General features: G+C 37.8%; 3 protein-coding genes across 10 annotated transcripts in view; 1 reads left to right on the forward strand and 2 right to left on the reverse strand.

The window, feature by feature from the left end:
* The window catches only part of LOC124212411 (syntaxin 1A), an 84,502-nt gene extending 71,271 nt beyond the window's left edge, over window positions 1-13,231 (reverse strand). For 3 of the 6 annotated variants that reach the window (XR_006881637.2, XR_011176431.1, XM_046612379.2), the window contains exons 1-2: window positions 13,021-13,230; window positions 11,463-11,549 (exon numbers count right to left, since the gene is read on the reverse strand). Coding sequence is in view for 2 of the 6 variants with exons in the window: in XM_046612379.2 (XP_046468335.1) it covers window positions 11,463-11,549; window positions 13,021-13,053 (120 nt within the window). In the remaining 4 variants the exon portion in view is untranslated. Of the gene's footprint in view, window positions 1-11,462; window positions 11,550-13,020 lie in introns of all 6 variants that reach the window. The other 3 variants (XR_011176430.1, XR_011176432.1, XM_046612382.1) reach the window with 1 other exon arrangement.
* A 117-nt stretch (window positions 13,232-13,348) lies between these two features.
* On the forward strand, window positions 13,349-15,590 carry Ran (RAN, member RAS oncogene family). 2 transcript variants are annotated; one of them, XM_046612383.2, is made up of 3 exons: window positions 13,349-13,508; window positions 14,047-14,511; window positions 14,676-15,590. In XM_046612383.2, the coding sequence occupies exons 2-3, from the start codon at window positions 14,080-14,082 to the stop codon at window positions 14,889-14,891; spliced, it is 648 nt and encodes a 215-aa protein (XP_046468339.1). In that variant the 5' UTR covers window positions 13,349-13,508; window positions 14,047-14,079; the 3' UTR covers window positions 14,892-15,590. The 2 variants fall into 2 exon arrangements, with proteins under 2 accessions (XP_046468339.1, XP_046468340.1); XM_046612384.2 differs by lacking the exon at window positions 13,349-13,508 and adding an exon at window positions 13,567-13,906.
* LOC124212407 (elongation factor Tu, mitochondrial) lies at window positions 15,466-19,195 on the reverse strand. 2 transcript variants are annotated; one of them, XR_006881636.2, is made up of 7 exons: window positions 19,073-19,195; window positions 18,775-18,827; window positions 18,518-18,680; window positions 17,998-18,305; window positions 17,087-17,748; window positions 16,734-16,986; window positions 15,466-16,500 (listed from the first exon to the last, which is right to left on the reverse strand). XR_006881636.2 is itself a non-coding variant. In XM_046612371.2 (6 exons), the coding sequence occupies exons 1-6, from the start codon at window positions 19,107-19,109 to the stop codon at window positions 16,800-16,802; spliced, it is 1,410 nt and encodes a 469-aa protein (XP_046468327.1). In that variant the 5' UTR covers window positions 19,110-19,195; the 3' UTR covers window positions 15,466-16,799. The 2 variants fall into 2 exon arrangements, 1 of the variants encoding a protein (XP_046468327.1); XM_046612371.2 differs by having other exon boundaries at window positions 15,466-16,986.
* Window positions 19,196-22,406: the final 3,211 nt, after the last annotated feature.

The following is a 22,406-nucleotide window of genomic DNA, read 5'->3' on the forward strand; positions in this document are numbered from 1 at the left end:
TATGCGTAAAATTCCTAGGTCATTTTCTTAAATTGGCATACCGAGGAGAGCCTCGGGACCCTCGGAAGCCGCGTTTCAAATTGCGCCTCAATTGCCGAGGCAGACATTCACCCTGCGCCCAACTTCAACCTCGTGGCGAAATCTTACTTATTTACTTTAATATCGCGCCACTCGCCGAGTGGCCACTCAGTTTCAAAACACTCTCGGCATCTTATACATACATATATATAAATATATATATATTTTTACATGATATTTGAGTCACCTGGAATTTCCATCAAGTCGACGTCATCCGGAGTTTCGTACCATGAGTAGCAAACTGCGAACGAGACTTCGGAGCAACGATTTCGCCAATTATTCCTAATCGTTTGAAAGCTTTACGAGTATTCTTTATTCGAAATAAATAATCATTAATTTTCCTGAATTTCCTTGGAGTTATTCGGATGAATTCAAATTCGTTAACTTGAGAGTACGACTAAAATCCTCAGAAATTATATCTTTGTTTCAACGATATGCTCGAATTGGATCTTTAAAAGCCTAATGTGGCGTTTGAACTACATAGATAAGTACTAATTAGCTCTGTACTCTTAGATCAACATTTCCAGCGCGGTAGAAAATTTTAATGCAGCAACATCGGAGAATTACGCTGCAAATAATCGCTTCAATCATATTCCGAAAAAATTGAGACTCTTTCAATTACATATGTTCTCATGCTAATCTCACCATCATTAAGATTAAAAGACTACAACAATTAACAAACGGTGCACGTACCGCAGGGTATAACAATATAATTAGTATATTAAAGTACCAGAGTTGAATTTTCGGGATTATTAGCACGATTAATATTTATACACGCATTCATAATCGTATCGTATCCTCATATTTGTCAGAGAGAAGAAATTGCCGAAAACAACGATATGATTGACCGTTACGAAGATATTCCCGACTGGAAAAGAAGAAAAATAAATCGCCGTACCCGCCATTTTAGAACGATCATACACTACCCGAAAAAGGTTGGCACGTAAACTCTCTTCCGAAAGAGGATAACAAAAAAAAAAAACCTTGTATTATACCAGCGGACACATTCGTCAAAGCTATCCTGTCCAGCGCCATGCATCATCAAAATTTTAAACGTTCTATTCGCAGACCATGTTTTAAAATAGGTACGGTATGTTGTAAAATACCGCAAATTTGACTTTATTTTCAATATATAAATTTATAGCGTGACAAAACCAGGCTTTCCACGTCATCCCAAACACGTAACGCCGATTCTGTGCATCGGCCAAGTTGATTCGCACAATTATTGCCAAGCCAAGCTTCACTTCCCGATAACTAAGTGTACGATACATTAGATTTTCACGTATGTATATATCGCGATCGCACTATCTCGTATTCAACTTATGCAAACAGTGGATACGTTCAGACATTGTGTACACAGAGACGTGTAAGTTATACGCGCTTGTCCACGTAAATGAAATTCGCCTATACACATTTATGCCCGTCAAAGAGATAGGCGATAGTGGGCAGAGAAATGACACACGATGGTACTAATGAGAGTCTCTTTTTCTTCCCTCGTTCAAAACCGCCCATCAAAGCACCATTTGACGACTGACGGGAATTTCTCCCGGGGGGTTTGAAAGTAGGGGAAAGCTTTGTGAAAACAGGGTGGTTCCAATATTTTTTCATGCTACTGACCAAATAGAGAAGAATTATGGATCCACACGCTAAGGTGGCCGTTACTTTCGTTGGGGAAATTTTTCGATTACACTCCAAGAATACATATTTTTATTAGGTATAGAAAACAAAAACAAATCTTCTGTAAATATAATAATTTTCGAATAATATTGACACGTGTCGGGGGGCGGTTAAAATATTTTGTACCTTTCCATGTTTTTTAATTAATATTATTACTATTATTTTTTTTCATAAACTCAGGTGAACTGAGAAAATCAATTTCATACTTGAGAACGATATTTATATTTTCAACCAAATGTAGGATAAAATTATTATCGGATGAATGGAGGTATACCGTCGATATCTGTACTCGATCAAGCCGTAAAAATGATGGTTTTGTGAAATACAAGTGTTTTAATATACAACGTACGTGTTTTTGTTCCCATATTGAGTTGTAAGTATAAAAATTGTTCACAAGCAACAGATTGATTTTTTCTTTTCATTTTAGCTCATGAAAAAAAAAAAAAAAAGCAAACGAAAATTACAAATTAAATGTTGATATGACAATTCAAGTGTTAAAATCACAAAAATATGTGTCATATTCACTAACAGAATTGTAACAAGTAACACAAATATAAATTGGACTCGTTGTCAGATTATGTCTGGTTAAATTTTTCCAACAGTGTGAGATATACGAGACGATTCACACTTTCCCCGTATAACACAGCCAATGAAATCGTGCCAGTAACGCCGTTTGCGCCTCACTTGGCTGCAATTGCAGCAATATCGTATCGACGATCGCTTCAAAAGTTATGGGTATCTACGTGAACATGTTACGAGTGACGTGTAACGATGTCGTTCTACGTTTTCGGAGATTTGATATCTTATTGAGAGTCACTACGCTCGTTCAATCGACTTTTTTTACTTTCTTCGTTTCTTTTTCTTTTTCCAAATTGATCGATTCGAGATGGTTATCCAAATGTACGATGCTCGTACCAGGCAATCTCGATTTCCAATAAATTCCTACAGCAACGGTGACTTCTTCTGATTTTACAATTAAACGTGTGCCGTGCTATACGTTTTCCTTAATAATGGATGACTAACTCTATGATTACACCTTCCTATACTCTCGTTAAACAAAACTTGAAACCGAAGGATGACTCAAGCCGAGCGAAGCTTGTCACGGTTCATCGTCGTGTTACAAAAATTCTGTCAGACGTTGTACGCGAATTTTCAACTTTGCAAGTACACATTTTCGTCCCTCAGTGTCAAGTGTTAATGTAACAGCAGTATTCAATATAAAAAATAGTAACGAAGTTTCGAATATTCATGATTGTCCATGAATTTAAATTTTTTATTTCAACATTAATTTTATTTTCACCAAAAACTTCTTTAAACTTGTTTTCCATCACACGCTGTAAAATTTTGACTTCTTTTTTTTTTTTTTTTTTATACAACGATCGGTACCTGCAGAAAAATACCGATACAAAGAACATCTTCGTTAACTGATGGTTTATTCAACGGATTATGAGTGAAAAATATTGAAGAAGAGAAAAAAAAGAAAAGAATACAAGTAAATAAACAAACAACACAGCGATCACACTCTCATCAAAAATCTACATTTTTTTTTATGAAGTTATTGTTTCACCTGCAGCACATAATCTGTATCACATCGGCATGCGATCATCGTACCGGCGTTCTATCTTTACACCTAAATAAACAATATTTTTCGTCGTACACCGTCTTTTCTCTTTCATTGTCCCGTGTGCTTTTCAATAGCGCGTAATGAAAGAGCATTGTTTTCTCCAGCTACCGTCTTTCATTCGTATTGCCGTTCTTGCGCGAGGCGCGTAATTATTGCAGCATATGCGGCGGAATGCATCCAGGATCAACGAAGAGGATTTATCGTGTCATCGCAACCGCGAAGCGAGCGTTGTAACCGCACCCTGTAACAGCGATGTGTCGACGCATATGGCGTGTACATGGTACATGATATCGAATGGTATTACATGCACGTACATGTACACACGACTATATAAACAGACGACGAATTTACATTCTATTTCAGGTACCGGACAATCTACCGCAGAAATGCCAACCAACTGTGCCGCTACTGTATCTTGCCTGTTCCCGATGTCCCCGTTTACGTATATATCGTATATAGCTAATACACATAATTCATTTCAATGCAATCGATATCTCTGTGTATTTATCTCCGACGCGTCATTTGATTGAATGAAATTGTATAACTACAATATTCAGCCGAAATGAACGAAACTGTAATTTTTTGAAAATATTATTTCATAAATCAAAATATACACTGTACTTGCAACGACGATGCAGCATAATCTGAAAGCACATGCCTTGGAATTACGATTAAAAAAAGAAAATCGGAAGAATGAAGAATTATCAGCAACTACTCGTCGATAGACGGACGACAATGTTTGTGAGGTAATGAGTACAAAAACAAAACTCAATTTCGTAGGAATGCGAAAAGTTTTGAACAACCAAAAAACAATGATTGGGCAGGTCGGATTAACGAATTCGAAGTGAAAATCTGAAATTTTTATACGACATGTAAATATCATGTGCATACATATGTATGTACATCGTTAGGGGAAGTTTTTCTTTGAACTCTAATGACTCGATAAGAAAAAAATATAACAAGGTGTACCGAATACCTATACATGCATGTTCATCTGAACATACATATTTAAAGTAAATCGGTTTAACTGTAGCAGTCTCAACAAGTTCCAAGCGTATGTAAATGGGAAAGTTGGTGTATATGTATATAAATGTATAGTTGCATACGTTTACTCTTCAGCTTACATATGTAGAAAGTATAAGTCTAGTCCAGATTCGGGGTAGATATATGCACGTTATATACAAGGATTGGCAAGAAAGCACGCATAATTAGGTCGAGAGGCTTTCAAGAGAGAGAGAGAGAGAGAAAGAGAGAGAGTGCGAGATTAGAGAGAAAGAGACGAATGACGAAATTACGGTAGCACGAAGTGACAAGAATTATACAGAAGGAGGGGTCAACGTATGGATATAATTCAAAATAAAAAAAAATTCTGGAAACAATAGTTTTTCGTTGCCAGAGCTTCGAAGAACGAATGTTAATACAATAGAGTTTAAAAACATCCATTACGATGATAAGATCCCGCAACATTTTTTTTTTTTTTTCAACAATTTATTATCGGCGGACAACAAGTAAAGAAAAAAAAAAAAAAACTACACTTTGTTAACAACTTGAATTACGTTAGGTAAAATTTTCAAACGAGAATCGAGTATAATCGAAAGGTAATTTCTTCAATCGCAAATTGCGCGGAATAAAAAATTATTCGGCACCGAAGGGAACGGGATTCCGGCCGTACGTCAAGTTTCCCGACCATCGGTCAAAACCGATCCCGTTCTTCGCGTATAATACTCCATAATACGCACGGTGTAAATTACGTGTAAATTATATGATTGTAGGCACGTGCAACGATTTAATGATATATCAAGTTATAAAGCTAATTCTCATCGCGCAAACGCAAATTCATCATCAAGCGTTACGCCTACGCCGGTATAAATCCGGTACGATCGGATGGATCCACGTGGTTGCAGATTGGTCTAGGGTTACGCTAGGTCACGAACATACCTACATCGGGTAGGTATCTCTGTGTGCGTATACACCCTTTGCCAAATTACCTCCGTCCGTTCGCTCGACGTGCGATTGAAGCAGAGTGGCGGAGGCGAAAGAGGGGAACCAGGAAGATAGAGGGGGAGAAGAGAGACCTGAACTAGGCGCCAAGTTTATACATGTTTCCTGATTTCTCGACGAGCAGCAAAATTTTACGACGACGATTTACAACGGACGTATTACAGGTATATATATATATATATATATATATGTATAAAAAGTGAAGCGTACTTTTTTTTCAATTTGAAATTTGTCCAAATTTTCGAACATTACAACAACGGTTATGGACTTTGATTTTATTTTTTTTTTTTTTTTTTTAAAAACTTTTTTTTCGCCCTCGTAAATTAAAATCATTACTACCATTGTCGTGATCATTATTATTTTACAACCGGGCTTAATTTGCGAAAGGGAATGAAGAACGATAGGGCAAAAACAAAAGGTTCGACTGCTAGGCTGGAATTGCATTTATATATATATACACGCCATCGCATCGCATCACATCCACCGGTTGGCTAATGACTCTGATAATTTCTCAGGGATTCCTGACGTCGTTAACCAAAGAGCATGCATATTGTCTCCTGGCTCCTAATGAACTTCTCTCTAGAGCGACTCGACGTCGACGGCATCTGACAACGCCATGTATACGTAGGATAGTTCCGCGAGATAAGCTGCGCCTCTTGTGTTAGAATTATAGGTATGTACAATGCTCGTGTGTACCTGTATACCGGGGTGGTTTTTTTTTTTTCAACTCTTCTTCTTTTTTCTTCTCACGTACCCTTCGAAAATTTAGTTTTTAGCCTCAAACGAAGGCTCGCGAAATCGGAACTCGGTGATAAAATTCTAAAAGGTGCCTCGAACGGTTTCAATTTTTCAAACACTATGAACGAAATATCTCGAAAACTGTACAAGTTGGGAAGCTGTTTTTCGTTTCATTTTATAAATAATCAAAATTACTCTAAAAAAAAAAAAAAAAAAAAATCCGAGACTACTGTACATCTAAATGTTAATCTTGTATTCGATACGAACGTTTAAAGTTGAGTGCATTGATTAAACGAATGAAGATGCTTATGCAAGTTCGTATCAAATACAAGATTAACATTTAGGTGTACAGCAGTCTTAAAATTTTTTTTTATAGGAAATTTGTTTATCTACAAAATGAAATTAAAAACAGCTTCCCAATTTGTATAGTTTTCGAGATATTTCGGTTAGAGTGTTTGAAAAATACAAACCGGATGAGTTACCTTTTAGAATTTTGCTACCAAGTCCCGTTTTCACGAGGCTTCGTTTCAGGCTAAAAGCTAACTTTTCGAAGGGTACGTGAGAAGAAAAAGGTTATAAAGAAAACCATGACCCTGCTGTGTAGATACACGCTGCTGTATATTCGTAGTATTCGTATCGAAAGTTCGTCTTCCGCCTTTCGTTCTTCAATTTCTTTTCATTAAAATTGTATAATAACCACGCTTGTTGACTGTAAAGATGTTTTTCATCCCTCTCCCTCTCCATCAAGCATTCGATACCAGTTACCGCATAATTATATAACATATATATATATATATATGTATATAGTATACTTTACGCCAACAGTTACACAATATATTCCAGGACGGATCGATTATTCCTGAATCATGGGCCATGAATATACTGGGTGTCATGACGTGACGTAAGCATATTACGGAGTACATCACCCTAAAATATAACCTTCTTCTATCGGAGATTGATCCGACTTCTATACAATAGAGAGACTGACTAGAATTTTACCGAATTTCATAGAAATTTGTGGGCATTTTTTATTCCCTCTTCAATCTTTTCACTTCACCATACACAGTGTGTACTGTCTTTTGTTTTAATCATCGCCTAATTCATTACGGTTATGACTATATTACTACACGTTTTAGTTCTTTCGTTTCCTCTCTATCGGTTGGTTTTTTTTTAAATTTTTTTGCTCGTTCTTATCTTACCAAGAACAGATTACCTTTGCATGACGTATAATAATCGTACAAATGCGTACATAGCGTGCGACGTAATTTCCCTTGTCCCCTTTTCAGTGGCATCGTATATAAATATGTAATATTCCGTGGATGAAATCACAATTTTCTCATCGGAAAAATTTTTGCACGTACACTTCGAAATAAAAGAAAATAAATCTTCGTCACAAAGATGATATATATTGTGTTTTAAGTGATTTAGATGCAGCAAAATTTTTTCGGTTCAAATTCTTTTCTCAAATATAAAATTCCATTTCAATACCGTAACACTGTATAACATATATACATATACATGTATAATAAATATAAATGAAAAACAGTATATGCGTATCATAAAATTTGTCGACATCCGCAACAAATGTGAAAAACTTGGACTTGAGAAATTGAAATCTCAATGTAGAGATTTTGGAATGGTGAAATTTCAGCCATAAATAATCCATACACAGGGTGACGAGTGAAAAAGAGCTTTTTTTACTATCGTCGCTTGCCTTTGAAACGCAAATGCGTTATATTCATACGATATTCATACACATGTATGTATGTATTATATACGGGTATACAGACATGGTGCCATGGGCTTGCTTTCTATATAGATGGATAAAAAAAGAGGCGCGTGCAGCGATGACTTAAGCATGACATTGAAAAAGTTTGAAGGCTGTGTACGAAGCTAAGTAAAAAAGCTAAAATATGATTCAACACGGTATAAATTTGTTTTTCAACTTAACATACGAACAAGCTACAGACGTACACGCGTTTTCATCATTGTTGCTATCATTTGGATGTAATAATAATCGATGAGAAAATTTGCGATTAGAAATGAAGGGTTCCAAACGGTTGTAAATATGTGGTAAATAACAGAGAAGAAAAAACAAACAAATAACGAGCAAAGAAACACAAGTTGCGTAGTTTTTCTCCGGACCAGCGATACATATTACACGTACAACTTTTATGCAGGGACGATTCACGAGAGGTTCGTTCGCCCGGATATATACGAGGCAAAATTGCACCCTGTTTTGTCCGCAGTTGCCGCACGGGGTTTCAGGCTATATTTAACGAATGAAGTATCATACCCAACTCGTTTTACGTGATAACGGTCGGTTAAACCGATAATAGATACTATGATACAGGCAGAGAGGGAGGGAGGGACCTCGCGGCGTAGAAAGTTCCACAACTGCCATAGTAGTACTAAAACAAACGTAATTATCGGACGATTTGTTGCCACAGATCTTACAAATCCCTACGTTTAGTGTTGTACAGAGATAAAGAAAACTCATGGAAACGTCTGTGCTGCATTACGTGTGGACTGAACGATTCTGAAGAATGCAATCATCTTTACACAGAAAACAATATTAGAAGATGGAATAAATTTTTGCAATTTAATGTCAATAGAGAACCATGTACCTATAGAATATTCGTATTAACTACGAATATAAAATCAATCGTTAGCAACATGAAAATTAATGAAAGAAAAATGGAAAAAAATAAATACTTATATTCGGGAAGTTTTTTCATCGATAACGGCGGTATGCGGCAAATTTTTCGGCGAACGGAATAATAATCGCGAAAAATTAATCGTGAGATAAAAATTTACGATAAAAATCGGATGAATCCTTCCTTTTTCTCTCCGCTCTTCAATTCAAGTATACCTGTATGTTCCTAGTGCAATGTTTTGCGGCTGCACAGCGTATTAAACGCGAAGAAACACACACGATATATACATATAGATACCTACATATAGTAATTTAACCGGCTCCAGAAGCTTTTAGAAAATTTCTTTTTCACCCGGAAGTTTTCCTTTGACCGCTTTTCACTCCGAAACCAACCGCTTACAGCGGTTGAAGGTGAGGGGGAAAAAGACTGGCTGATTCCGGGAGTTTTAACTACCGTGTAACACATAGTTGGAAAGAAGGAGGAGGCAAAGGACGACCATGATGCCGTTGCAAACCGGCTCGAGGATCACAGGACCGGGTGGATGTTTTCGGAGTGGCAAAGTGCCGGGACCTCGAGTCGAATGCACCGGTTTTTTACTTTTTTTTTTTTTTTTTGATTTTTTTTTATCGCGCACTTTGATTTAAATTATTCGAACTTTCTACCATCATACTTACTAGTTATTTCTGCGCGGTTTTATCGTCTCATTGAACCGACGGCTAAAATATGTCTTATTTTTTTTTTTTGTATTTTCGTAATTTGTTTTTTCTATTGAATTTTCAAGGATAAGATTAGCTGGTTACATGTTGAATCAAAAGAAAATTATATAGCTGTTTATGTAGAGAGAAAATTGCTAACGATCAAATGGTCCGTCTGGTAAAATTGAACGCATTCACGGCCGTATATTAAAAATGAAATGTCGCGGTTTTCAATCAAAAATGTATTACGTCAACTTTTCCACGACTTAAGGAGCAATATCTGTTTGCCAGAATAATTCCAGAATTTAACGATATTTAAGGATATTTAAGGAGCGGTACAGACCCTGTACAAATTATCTATTTTCTACGGACTAAGACGGTTGAATGATCTGTTTGTTTTCCTTAACGTACGAATCAATTATGACGTATTCTGAACACGCGTTCATCCAACAATTGCCGGCGATAATTATATTTACGTAGATTGGACCGAAGATAAGAAAAAGTTGACGGATAATCGAGCGAACATGAATACTATTGAGTATAACACGATATTTTTTTAAGAGACACGTCCATTAAACGGCTATTATATGTGAGTAAAATATAATACGTCCCACTATCGTTATGAATCATGATGCTTAATTGCTGACCTTGCGACAATAAAAGCTCTTATCATATGCCGACTGTCGGCTCAGATATATACAAGGTTTTATACTTTATACCGAGCACAGCGATCTAAACCAGATACGTAATTATAGAAGAAAATAAATCGTAACGACACCTGCTGATACCTATACCGCCCTATAATTATTGCTACATATAAGTGTATAATAACGCTAAAATTGAACCTAACTTTCTTTCTATACGGGAAGAAAGCTTTTGCGTAAAATCGGCAGATATTTCACGCGTGGCTTGTAAAAATATTTTTTTTTCGAGTGTTGTGGTTCCGAACTTTCTTGTGTTTATTTTTACTTTCGCTTGAATCGTGTTCAGGAGGAAAAAGCATACGGCAAATAAAAGAATAAAATTAGACCAACTAGAACACGAGAGTTATTTGTCAACAACCTTTAATACGTTTACTAATTTATCGTAATTCAATTATTATCCACGTATACATAAACTTTTCGATATATCGCGTAGATACGGGATAACATTTCTCAAGTCTTGCTACGATTTTTTTTTTAACACTGCGAGTAAGTGAACGCGCCGGATTATCCGACCGCCGGTTGTAGATTTGCAATCTGTGATAATAAACTGATAAAAAAAAAAATATCCCTCGATTACGTGCAATCAGAGGTTAAAAATTACGTAAAGGTATATAGTATAAGTGTGCGACAAGAATGTGTAACAATCATTGTACCTATGACATAGAAATATTCTTTCTCATCATTGCGATAAGAGTTTTGAAGATAGGTAAGTACATTTATTACGGCATTGTCAACTCGACGAAAAGGCGAATCGTGGATCGGCGTTCATTCATCACATATATACATATGGGGCATTCTGTGACATCTCGATCAAGATTCTACGTCGATTTCAGTAGCGTAGAAGTTGGAGATGACACGACTTCAAAAGATAAGTAAGAGAAATGACAAAAAATTATCATTCTCAAAATTATATTATTATTATTAATAATGCACAATTTTGTGTTCAATCTTATATCAAAAATGCAATCGAATAATAACAATTTTTTATTATTCTCATTCATCTTTTGAATTTATGAAATCTCCAACTTCTAATAGGTGTCTAAATCGGGAGTTTTCGTTTCAACTTTTTAAATCATACTTGAGATACTCTGGGTCGAAAAATATTGAAAAAAATTGCGATCGCGTTTTTCGTCATGTATTTAGACACAAAAAAATCACAAAGCCAATCTGAGACATCGACGTAGAATCTTGATCGAGATGTCACGGAAAGCTTCATGTATATAATCGTATACTTTCGATTCGTCGATTTCTCTTCCATTCCTCTTTAATGCGATTTTTTCAAACTCACCTCCGCGAAGAATTCCGTCATGAAATCATCCTGCCCTCCCACGTTGACGGACACCTCGTCCGCCACGTCGTCATCGTCCGACTGAGCCTGTGAAAAAAGTAAAAATTTTCAATTATCGTCATAACGTACACGTGCATTTTAAATACGTAAAAACTGTCACTTCAACGTCTCTGCGGAGAAAATTTTTCAAGGTATTGCGAAGAAGAGGAAGCTCGATTCGCTCACGCAACAACCAGCCGAGTAACCGGTGATAAGAATTCTCAACCGATAATCAGTTTCCGGTCAAGTCAAGAACTGATTTCACATTTTTCGTACGGAAAAGGATACGAGAATCATACTCGGAAAACCCTGCCAAACGAATGCCTAATATTTCTAACCCAATGCGCACGAATAATACGATAAAATGATATCCCGGAGCTATTATCGTTTCAGTGATAAAACTGACAAGTTTACTGTGTATTTGTGACGCCGTCGGGTATGTGGAACAGCTTTTGAAGGACGGAAGAATGTGCCGACGGCCTTCTCGGAGGATTTGACATTCGAGTTAGCACAGGGTTGTTTTTCATCGTGACTCTTTCTCTCGATGCGTAATCAAAGTACACAAGTTGTTTCTTCGCTGCAATACCGTGCGAATCACCGATATAAATGACGCAAAGTTTTTCATCTACTGATCTAGCATTGTTGTTTTGTAATTTTTACAGATATTCAACAAATCGGAGGGGTGAAAAAATATCTGGACACTAGGTATTGTACTCGGAATAACGGAACGATTGAGTAATCAACGGTACTGTGTACAAATGTGAGATAATACAGCTCTGCGTACAGATATTGTACGCGCACTGTGTCAATACGAGGAAAACCGTTCGTACTTTCGTAGTAAACGATATTTACGAACATTTTCCTGCCAATTGATTGGATTCGGCGAATTAGCCGGAAATTGCTACAATCAAAAGAATACAAAAAAAAAAAGAGAAGAAACGAATCTGATTCGAGATCTGATTAGAGCCGACTCGATATGGAGAGAACTAAGCGTCGTTTCCTAATACGGTTTGACAGTGGGAGGAAGAGAATAAAAAACGGAAGAAGGAAAATATCTTTTGTTACGAGATTGACAGGTAATGAAAGCGACAAAGGGGTGGGGCATAGGCAGATAAGATGACAGCTCACTGGCTGCATCATAGAGATATATGGAGATATATATATATATATATAGAGAGAGAGAGAGAGGAGAGAAGTCAGTCAGCAGCTGAAATAGGCCGATGACGCGGACCATAGACACCTGTCACCTAAGGATACCGGCGAAGCGGTTGCCAGGACGTAGGTGATAAGTGTCCTGGAGCGATTTTTGCACGTTTAAAACGACGTTAACCTGTCGGGCTCAATTCGACGCATTGTTTTTCATCCGGCAACCGCACTATCGGGGTGGGTCGAGCCGTGACAAGCGTATCTCGACTGGCATCGTATATTCGTACGTAATGTAACACGTTACGAGGTTGTGAACGGTTGTCTAGCGGCTCGGCAGCAGGAGCGAGGTGCGTGTAATTGTGTATAAACTCACCGCGACGAGGGCCGCTAATCTATCCTTGGTCATGTTTTATCACGTGTCGCGAGTCACTGGGCGTAGAGCAAAATCCACCTAGTAAATAATCCCATTCACGATTTTATCCATGTAAGAGGAGGATGCACAGCCACTAAAAACTAAGGAAACGGACACACTAACCGCGAGACACGATCATAAAATCGATACGTCTCGCGATTCGCCTGCTTCTGCAGTGCCGTCGCCGATTAGTGCGCATGCCCAGCTGACGTCAAAACGGCGCACGCCAGATGTCGCTTCGCCGATTTATTTCTCATCAGCACAACCGTACCGTTTTTTATTTTGCAAACACACCCTGTTCATAATTGTTTTCTTATTTTTTCGCTTCTAACCGCACCACTTTCATTCACAATCTATCGACCCTCGCGTCCGACGAATGACGAGGTCCTCTACCGCCGTTCGCCTACCCTGAGGAACGCCATTGTGAACCATAACGACTGTGCGAGACGGTGAGTTTTATCGCCCATTTTCACGTACATCGTATTATACCGGGAAATTCCCTTGCCGCTCTGAAATATTCGACATTTTTCACCAACGGAGCACGGATATATTTCGAAAAACGTTGAACTTGAGTCGGTTACCGCTTCTCGGCGATACCGGTCTTTTAACATCAATTTCCCTTGATACAACCGAGCGGCGCCATTTCTACGCTTAACGAGATCATTTCTCGACCGTTTAATGCCGGCGTGGAACGCACGCGGCGGAAACCGAACCGACCGGCATCTCTGTGTCGCGATAAACTCCGAAAGTTCAGGCCGGCGTTTGGCTTTCGGTTAGGCATCATCGCGATCCTCGATCCGTCTTCATAGTCAGCGTCACTGTCTGTACCGATGATACATATATAGAGGTTGGATTAACAAGTCACGTTTCTCGCGCGTGATTGTCCCACGTAGACGAATATTTCGTTATAGTTATTTCTCGCCACGCGGATCTTCGCTTCCGCCCTGTATTTTACCTCCTTTAATCCTTGGATAATATTGTTCACAGTGAGGCAGGAACGTTGGAACAATATCAGCCAAGATGACTCAGGAACCCGATATGCCCACCTTCAAGTGCGTCCTCGTCGGCGACGGAGGTACGGGCAAAACGACCTTCGTCAAGAGGCACTTGACGGGTGAATTTGAAAAGAAGTACGTTGCGACACTGGGCGTCGAAGTCCATCCCTTGATATTTCACACGAATAGAGGGCCGATTAGATTCAACGTTTGGGACACTGCTGGGCAGGAGAAATTCGGAGGTCTTCGAGACGGTTACTATATCCAGGGACAATGCGCCGTTATCATGTTTGACGTAACATCTCGTGTCACCTATAAAAATGTACCAAACTGGCACAGAGATTTAGTCAGAGTCTGCGAAAACATTCCTATCGTACTATGCGGCAACAAGGTTGACATCAAGGACAGAAAAGTCAAAGCCAAGAGCATCGTATTTCACAGGAAGAAGAATCTTCAGGTATGTTGTTCTTTCTGTTGATGCAAATTTACGCAGACTCCCTACCTCGATCTCATAGCTGCTTCTGTTGTGTTCGAACATCTGTGCAAACTGTTTAAAATAATTTTGATACTTGAAATGTAGAAAAATGCAATTTGTTGATATTTTGCATTTGATTTTAACAGTATTACGACATCAGTGCGAAGAGTAATTACAACTTTGAGAAACCGTTCTTGTGGCTGGCTCGCAAACTGATCGGAGATCCTAACTTGGAGTTCGTCGCTATGCCGGCTCTCCTGCCACCTGAAGTCACAATGGACCCACAATGGCAGCAACAAATTGAAAAGGATCTCAAAGAAGCTCAGGAGACAGCGCTCCCGGAAGACGATGAGGACCTTTAGTTTCATTACCATCAATCAATGCTGAAGGCCTTACTGCGAGGTCTTGGCGAGCGCCTTACTGCACGTCATGTGCTCGCCCTTAAATGTTTAATGCGAATAAAATAATTATATAAATATCGGTCGAAGGAACTTTCCTTTTATGAAAATTCCTTTATCATTTTTCTTTGTAATTCATATCGCATTACTTGAGTATCCAACTAAATAGAAATTTTTTTTTTTTAAGTATTCTGATAACATTGTAGTTATTCGATTATGAAATTAGCGCGTTTTAAAGTTGGATATTTTTGTGATTGTTCACTTTAAAATTTTTTATTGTGAATAATGCATCGACTGCATAATTTTTAACGTCTACTTTTTTCTGCAATCATTTTTTTTCTTGTATGCTGGTTACAATTGTTGTATTTGTGGATACTAAAATACATTTAACTTATTTAATAATCAATGGTTTTGCTTTATTTTCAAAATTAGAACCGTATACTGAAACATGTGTTAAATTCTTGACTTATTTTTAATGACAAGGATTAATTATAACATGAATCGTAATATACACGAAAGATACTTTTGCAAAGAAAAAGTCCTTCGATTGCATAAGAATGCGTGTTAGCTCACTGTGAACTAAACTGAATTTAAAATTACAAGAAGAATGGTTCCAAAAAAAAAAGTAACAATGGTATTTATTGGGAGTAACCGGCTACTTTAGGGATTGTCTGTTGTCTGCGAGTGTGTGCTTGAAAGGGTAGATTATTAATAAATAATTACTAAACTATGTAATATCGTTCCATGAATTGTACTCGTATGGACAGAGTATGTTTGCGTCTTTCCACGTTCTTGAGGACTGTTTACTATTTTTATAAGCGAAAGTGTATGTATGCTTTGTTCGGCTTGAATTTAAATTGTAACAAAAATTACCTACAGTTTTTTTTCTTGTGTACTCGAACCAGTTAATTTATTCTATTCGTTTTTTATTTTTATTTTCTTTGATTAACGTAAATAGAAAATTTGTGTGACAGACTTCTTTACACAAACTGTGTGGAAAATTTTGATTACTTCTTTTTGTAACAATGTTAACATCACTTTAAACATTACATTATGTAGTAGTATTGAATTTTTGAACGTTGTAATTTCGATCAATTCTTCCTTTCGTTATCAATCAATAGAGAAGGATTTGTGCGAAGAGAAAATTACACCGCTAATACATGTGAAATAAATAAATCAACAATGAAACTGATTCTTCTGCGTTTTTCATTTTCATTTACCATTTATTGTTATTTCAGTATTTAGATGTTGCTTGCTGTGGTTGAATGAAAAATTCGCTGAGGAAAACCGATCCGAACATTTTCTTCTCAATTTTATTGACGATAATATCTACAGGTACTACTTACACTAGCGGTATGATAATTAAAATGGTTTTACTTACAAGAAAATGTAAAAAAAAAAAAAAAAAGCGGCTGGACATCTGGAGCTTCAAAGTAACAACATTCGGTTCATGTTTCATGGTATAATTGGCGTCATGCTTTACCATTCTTCCAAAGTTCAATGGTACGAATGTCACTCTCGAGAATCACATTTTTTTGTAATATCAGTTATACGCGCTGACAGAACACGAAACCTTCAAGTGAAATGCATGTAAAACGTATAACTAGAAGGCATATTAATGTCGTTAATTGATGTATTGTTTAATTTTGCTTTAAAAAATCGTGATCGAACTTTTGAGAGAAATCAATTAGCTAAAGATGCTCTTCTGTTACATTATTACTGAGTGTTGGGTAAACGTTATACTGATCATTAACAACACCAACAGACTACAATGGAAACGGGCAGATGGGTCAATATCTCCTTTACCTTTAGGATTGCCTTCGAGCTTTAAAGTGATAACAATGTGAATGTGTGTTCGGTATTACTGCTAAATTAATTCGCTTTCGCTAATTTCTTCTCACGGGCCTTCTTTCCTTCAGTAAGTGCCAACCTTTCGGTTTCATTCAGAGGTGGCAATATTTTTGTAATGACACCTGTTCCCAGAGTTACAATTCCATCTCGTATCGTAAACCGTTGACCTTGTTCGCATACCATTGGCTTAAATAGTTTCAGTAGAAGCCTGTGGATGATAAAAATAATAAATATATGGGAAAAAGATGGAAAAATAAATGAAAAGTTTTTACCCAAAGTGGCATGTACCGAAACGTGTGAAATCTTACTTTGTGTCCTCTCCTGGCATGACCATATCCTTCTCAAGGATTTGCACTTGGGTAGCACAATCCCACGTTTTTGAAAACATTTGTAATTGCATGAAGTTGAGAACTGGCTTAGCCCTGCCCCCTTCTTCCTTGCTGAGAACGTAAATTTGAGCCTCAACCTGATCCTGTGCTTTGACGGTTCCAGGTTTCGCAAGTATCATGCCTCTTCTAACATCATCCCTCTTAACACCTCGGATAAGAGCTCCAAGCTGATCTCCCGCCTGAGCCTCTTCCAATATTTGTCGGAACATTTCTACTCCTGTTACCACAGTTTTAAGAACTTTACCATAACCAACCAACTCGCACTCATTTCCCTTCTTCAGGACTCCACGCTCTAATCGACCTGTTACAACAGTCCCTCGGCCCGGTATGGAATAGGTTTGTTCGACTGGAAGTAGGAATGGCTTATCCAGGTCGCGAACAGGAGTAGGAATGTACCTGTCTACTTCCTCGAGGAGCTTTGTAATTGATTCAGACCCAATTTCAGGTTTTTTTCCTTCAAGAGCACAGAGTGCGCTTCCCTTTATGATCGGCGCATTTTCTCCGTCATATCCCATCTCTGTCATGAGTTCGCGAATTTCCATCTCCACCAACTCAACCATTTCCTCATCAGCTGCGTCAACCTTTGATAAGTAAGAACATTGTTGAATATTTGAAGAGAAAAAAGGATTCCTTCGAATTGTACAGAACAAAGCTGTTTAGCAAGGAATTCCGATGAAGTTTTATATTATGATTCTAAGTGTTTTTAGAACAACTTTCATTATGTTAGTTTGATACTACTACATTTCAAACATTGTCAATGCCATATTTTAGCAAACAGATATGTAATGAAATTTTTTTGAACTTCTCTGAATGAGGAATGTAAACCCTACCTTGTTGATAAAAATGACAATGTAGTTGATGCCGATTTGTTTAGCGAGAAGCAAGTGCTCCCTTGTTTGGGGCATGGCACCATCGGTGGCAGCGACGACGAGAATGGCACCGTCCATCTGAGAGGTTCCAGTGATCATATTTTTTATGTAATCGGCGTGTCCAGGGCAGTCCGTGTGTGAATAATGACGATTCTCAGTTTGGTACTCAATGTGGGCTACATTAATAGTAATTCCACGTGCCTTTTCCTCCGGCGCATTGTCGATCTCATTGTACGCCTTTGCGGTGGCCATTTCCTTCTCAGCGAGTACTGTGGAAAACAAATATTACAAGTGATCCATATTGCAGGGTCATTCGGTTGAAAAAACACACATGTGCTAGGTAGACTGCAACCATTTTTGGAATACATCAAGTTCTCTAACTTTACAAACTTTGTTACAACTAACTAATTATTAGACTACTTCGATTGCAAGTGATAATTTACGAGGTTCAAATTCGTCAATCAAAAACGCATCTTCCGACCTTTGGTGATGGCTGCGGTGAGTGTGGTTTTGCCATGATCAACGTGGCCAATGGTTCCAACATTGCAATGCGGCTTGTCCCTAAGAAATACTTTTTTCTCGGCATAAAATCGCTGGGCTGTTACTGTGGGTAATAAAAGTCTTGCACAGAGCCGGCCATGTCGCTATTAGAGGGTAAGAATGAAACGAGTTTTCAGTAATCACAGCCAGTAATTCAATTCAAACTAAGCATAGCAGAACAGTCAAAATTACACTTACGTATTTGGTCAGTTGACGGTTCCCGATAATTTGTTTCACCGTCTGCCGGAGAACTGTAACACAAGAAAAATAGCTGTTCGTACTAATTGATAACTAGAGGGTCATCTTTGTAAGTCAGACGCGAGTATCAGGCACAGAAACGGCCATAACTTCTGAAGAATTGGCCGTCTGACGAAATGACGGTTTGACGAGGTTAAGTTTCGTGACACTCGGCGCTCAGGCTCATCAGCAGCAGCCAGCTAATTACTTTCATCAGCTGTCAACGATGTTTAACAACATTTCGAAATTTGCAACTTACCTGGACTGAAAATTGCTCTAGCAGAAACCAACGCCATGATTTTCTAACCAAGAAACTTTGATTCCCAATAAGACCGGTAGAACTGCCGACTCGCGGAGGGAGAGGTTGTTACGTAAATATACCTCCCACCAATTTCCGCTGAAATTGCTCTGATTGAAAAAATAAATTTGCAGAAAATAGTGAAATTTAGCAGAATAAATCGAATTCCAAACCGATAATGGCTAGTAATTTTATATTTTGCGATTTGTTTGATTTTGGTAATCACGGCAATAGCGTAAACTGCTCTTCTCCATAGTTCTGAAGTTGATTAATTAAGCGTAGCCGTACAGGCGGTTTTTTGTAATTTTCGCAATATTTAAATGAAAACTAAAGAATGATTCCATTTTCTTTACAATCATGTCACATGTAATTTTTCAAAAAATGTTCAACATGACTTGTCTTAACGAAAGTATTATTTATTTCTAATGAATGCGAATTGCAAGGTATAGTATTCAGTGTCTTCAGTCAACGTGCGAGGCATGTACGATCAGAATGACGGCAACCAGTTATACATAAATGTAGCACCGCGTGCAACATCCAGGCGCCACTCGTTACTGTTACCTTGTCATCTCGGTGGGTAAGTGGGACTATAAAATTGTCGATTCTTTTTTTTTCATTTCATTAATGAATCTCAGAGACGTGAATAAAATCGACGGTTTTTCCTGATAATTTTACGACGGCTCATTGAAATTCAGGAATGTGCCCGTAACCTGGCTATTTATGAATATATCTATACTGATATTTGCAATTATAAACGGTTCTAGGAGTAATCGACCGATCCACCGAATTAAATTTTACGCATTCTCTACGTTCTCACCATTCAACGTTTGTCATCATCGCATTTTTTCCATTAATAGATAACAATATATTGTGATTTTTGAATCGTCGAAGATACGTAATTCGATTACATCGTAAAACTGAAATCGTTCATAATCATACAAATTTTAACTTACTCGTTAAATAGTACGCGGAACATGGAAGCCAAGCAAATAATGGAGTTTGGACCAATAAAAATTGTTGTTGTATTACATCAATAGCATGTATTTCACCTGAAATTTTCAAAGTCATACCGTCATACCGATACCATACTTCATATCTACTTACCATAATAAATCTTCAGGGTTCCGTGCATGCAGCTTTTTTCGAAGGATTGCGCATGACGCGTTTCAGTCTGGTTTCCTTCATTGAACGTTACCTATCTCCTTGTAGCACTGATTGTCGTGTTGGAGTTCAACAACACCGGATATGCCTGAAACGTCGTCGACGATGAGAGAGATCATTATAAATCTGCACAACACCACCAGCTCTATTATCAAATAATTGACGCTTGCGGTTCAAGTTGCCAAACTGCACCGTGTCAATTTTCGCGTCGCCCTTTCTGCACGATAAGTATCACACGTTGAAATATTAAAGTATCATTAGTAAGCTGTATTATGAATTATCGTTTAGAATAAAAATTCCCCAAATTACAAGCTTCATTAATAACGATAAATTACATAATTTAAACTACGGTCATTACATAAGTTCCTCGGTTACGGTATGCGCGGGCAAAATCAAACGTAAACAAAAATTGCGCATACCAAACTGTCGAGATGAACTCAAGGTCGATTCATTTCCAATTTCGATATAAGTTTATCCTTTAAAGTATGGGTGTTAAATATGCCGTGGAGGCGGGTTGAGTTATGTCACCTCCAGCAATTTACATGCTACCAACGTCTTGGGCAGTTTCCTGTTGCCCATAAGGCCGAACCACGGTATGTATACACATAACATATAATGTGCCTACACGACGTCAGAAATAACTTGACAAATGCTCCGTCGGTCCGTCGTCCGTATATATGCCTACATAATTCACGCCTTACGGTAAACCCTTCTTCGGCGAGACGGGTAAGCGTTATAATCACCGCTCAGACGTTTGTCTTCAAATATATATTCTAGACACAATAAAATGAACAGCCTCGCCCCATTTCCTTTTCCACTTTCTTATGTACAAAAAAATACCGTGGTCTTCCTGGCGTGTAACCGTAACGTGACCCAAAATGACAACCAAGAGGTCAAAGGTGAGGAGGATCGTCTCGATTTCTGGATATACCAGTTTTAATGCTGTGCAAATACCCTGCATTGCAGCATCATTTTTATTCCGAAACCGGTTGGGAATTATAATTCACAGCATTTCACGCTACTTAAGCTAATATAAATCGTAATGCAGAAGAACATCGGCGAGTGTGAGTTGGTGCCGTTGTTGGATTAGCAAATTTCGAAACTTTCGTACTTACTTGTCTCTACATATATTTAGTGTGAAGTTACTCGGCAATTTAGTTTCATTTATCGATATACAGTACGTGTTAATGGTTATAAACATGTGTCTGTGGCGTATTTTACCGTTCAGAAGAGCGAAACTTTCAGTTAGGTAGCCAGTTCACAATTCGTAAATTTCAATCATGAATTACAAATTGTCAGCGCTGAGCGAACCAACTGGACGGTAGTGCGAATAACAAAATTTCAGCTCGTGCATATATTTCGACGTATTGAAAGTTAAAAACAAGAAACCTGTATAATTAATTTATAGAAATTCGAGTTCTACTGCAGCGATATTATGATTTGACGACTGTGAGAACTAATTAAAAGAGGTTGATTATTTTTTATTAGGGGAATTAAAGTGTTTTTTAAGAATCAGAGCAACGAGATGAGATGCATAAAAGATTTTTTTAACCTGACGCCAAACCAATACTGCGAGTTTGAATAAAGTAAAGTTCGATTATACATAGAAGTGTTAATAAAATTGTCCCCAGACGAAAAAAGACCCCGCCCCAAGAATACAGCTTACGTCTTCGACTCGATACCCAGATGATAATTCGATTTCATTGTCCGAGAGTAAAAAAAAGTTTTCCGGTCCACGTGATTCTTAATTAAAAACGAAGAAAATGAGACCCTATAGGACCCTTAACAATATTATGTATCCGAGAAATGCAATTTACAAGATTAGCGCGTTGTTTCACCCCCTGTTACTGGAATATGTAACATAAAATTAAAAAATTAAAAAAACACGTTACCGTTCTAGAGTTAAAGTGAGCTATCTTCGTCATTTTAATTCGCAATGCTGAGTCAGAGAGAAACCTCAAGGAAAAGTATGATTGACTTCGAAACTAGAAAGGGCCTACTTCACGATCGTATTGCAGCACTGGGATCATTATCTTGGAAAATAATGGCAATCTCAACAATGTTCAACGATTTTCAATACGCTTTATTCATTTACCGGGAACGAAGAAAAGGATGGCAAGCTGCGGAACGAAGG

The sequence above is a fragment of the Neodiprion pinetum genome, chromosome 2, assembly GCF_021155775.2.
Source record: "Neodiprion pinetum isolate iyNeoPine1 chromosome 2, iyNeoPine1.2, whole genome shotgun sequence".
Classification (NCBI taxonomy): Eukaryota; Metazoa; Arthropoda; class Insecta; order Hymenoptera; family Diprionidae; genus Neodiprion; species Neodiprion pinetum.

What these genes read in the sequence shown, in the direction of transcription:
- Ran (XM_046612383.2), top strand. Translation starts at nt 14,080, where the DNA reads ATGACTCAGGAACCCGATATGCCCACCTTCAAGTGCGTCCTCGTCGGC. An exon ending in ACAGGAAGAAGAATCTTCAG is followed by an intron (nt 14,512 to 14,675) that starts GTATGTTGTTCT and finishes TGATTTTAACAG; the next exon opens with TATTACGACATCAGTGCGAA.
- LOC124212407 (XM_046612371.2), bottom strand. Translation starts at nt 19,109, where the DNA reads ATGGCGTTGGTTTCTGCTAGAGCAATTTTCAGTCCAG. An exon ending in TTGTCATTTTTATCAACAAG is followed by an intron (nt 17,749 to 17,997) that starts GTAGGGTTTACA and finishes TACTTATCAAAG; the next exon opens with GTTGACGCAGCTGATGAGGA. An exon ending in ATGCCAGGAGAGGACACAAA is followed by an intron (nt 16,987 to 17,086) that starts GTAAGATTTCAC and finishes TATCATCCACAG; the next exon opens with GCTTCTACTGAAACTATTTA.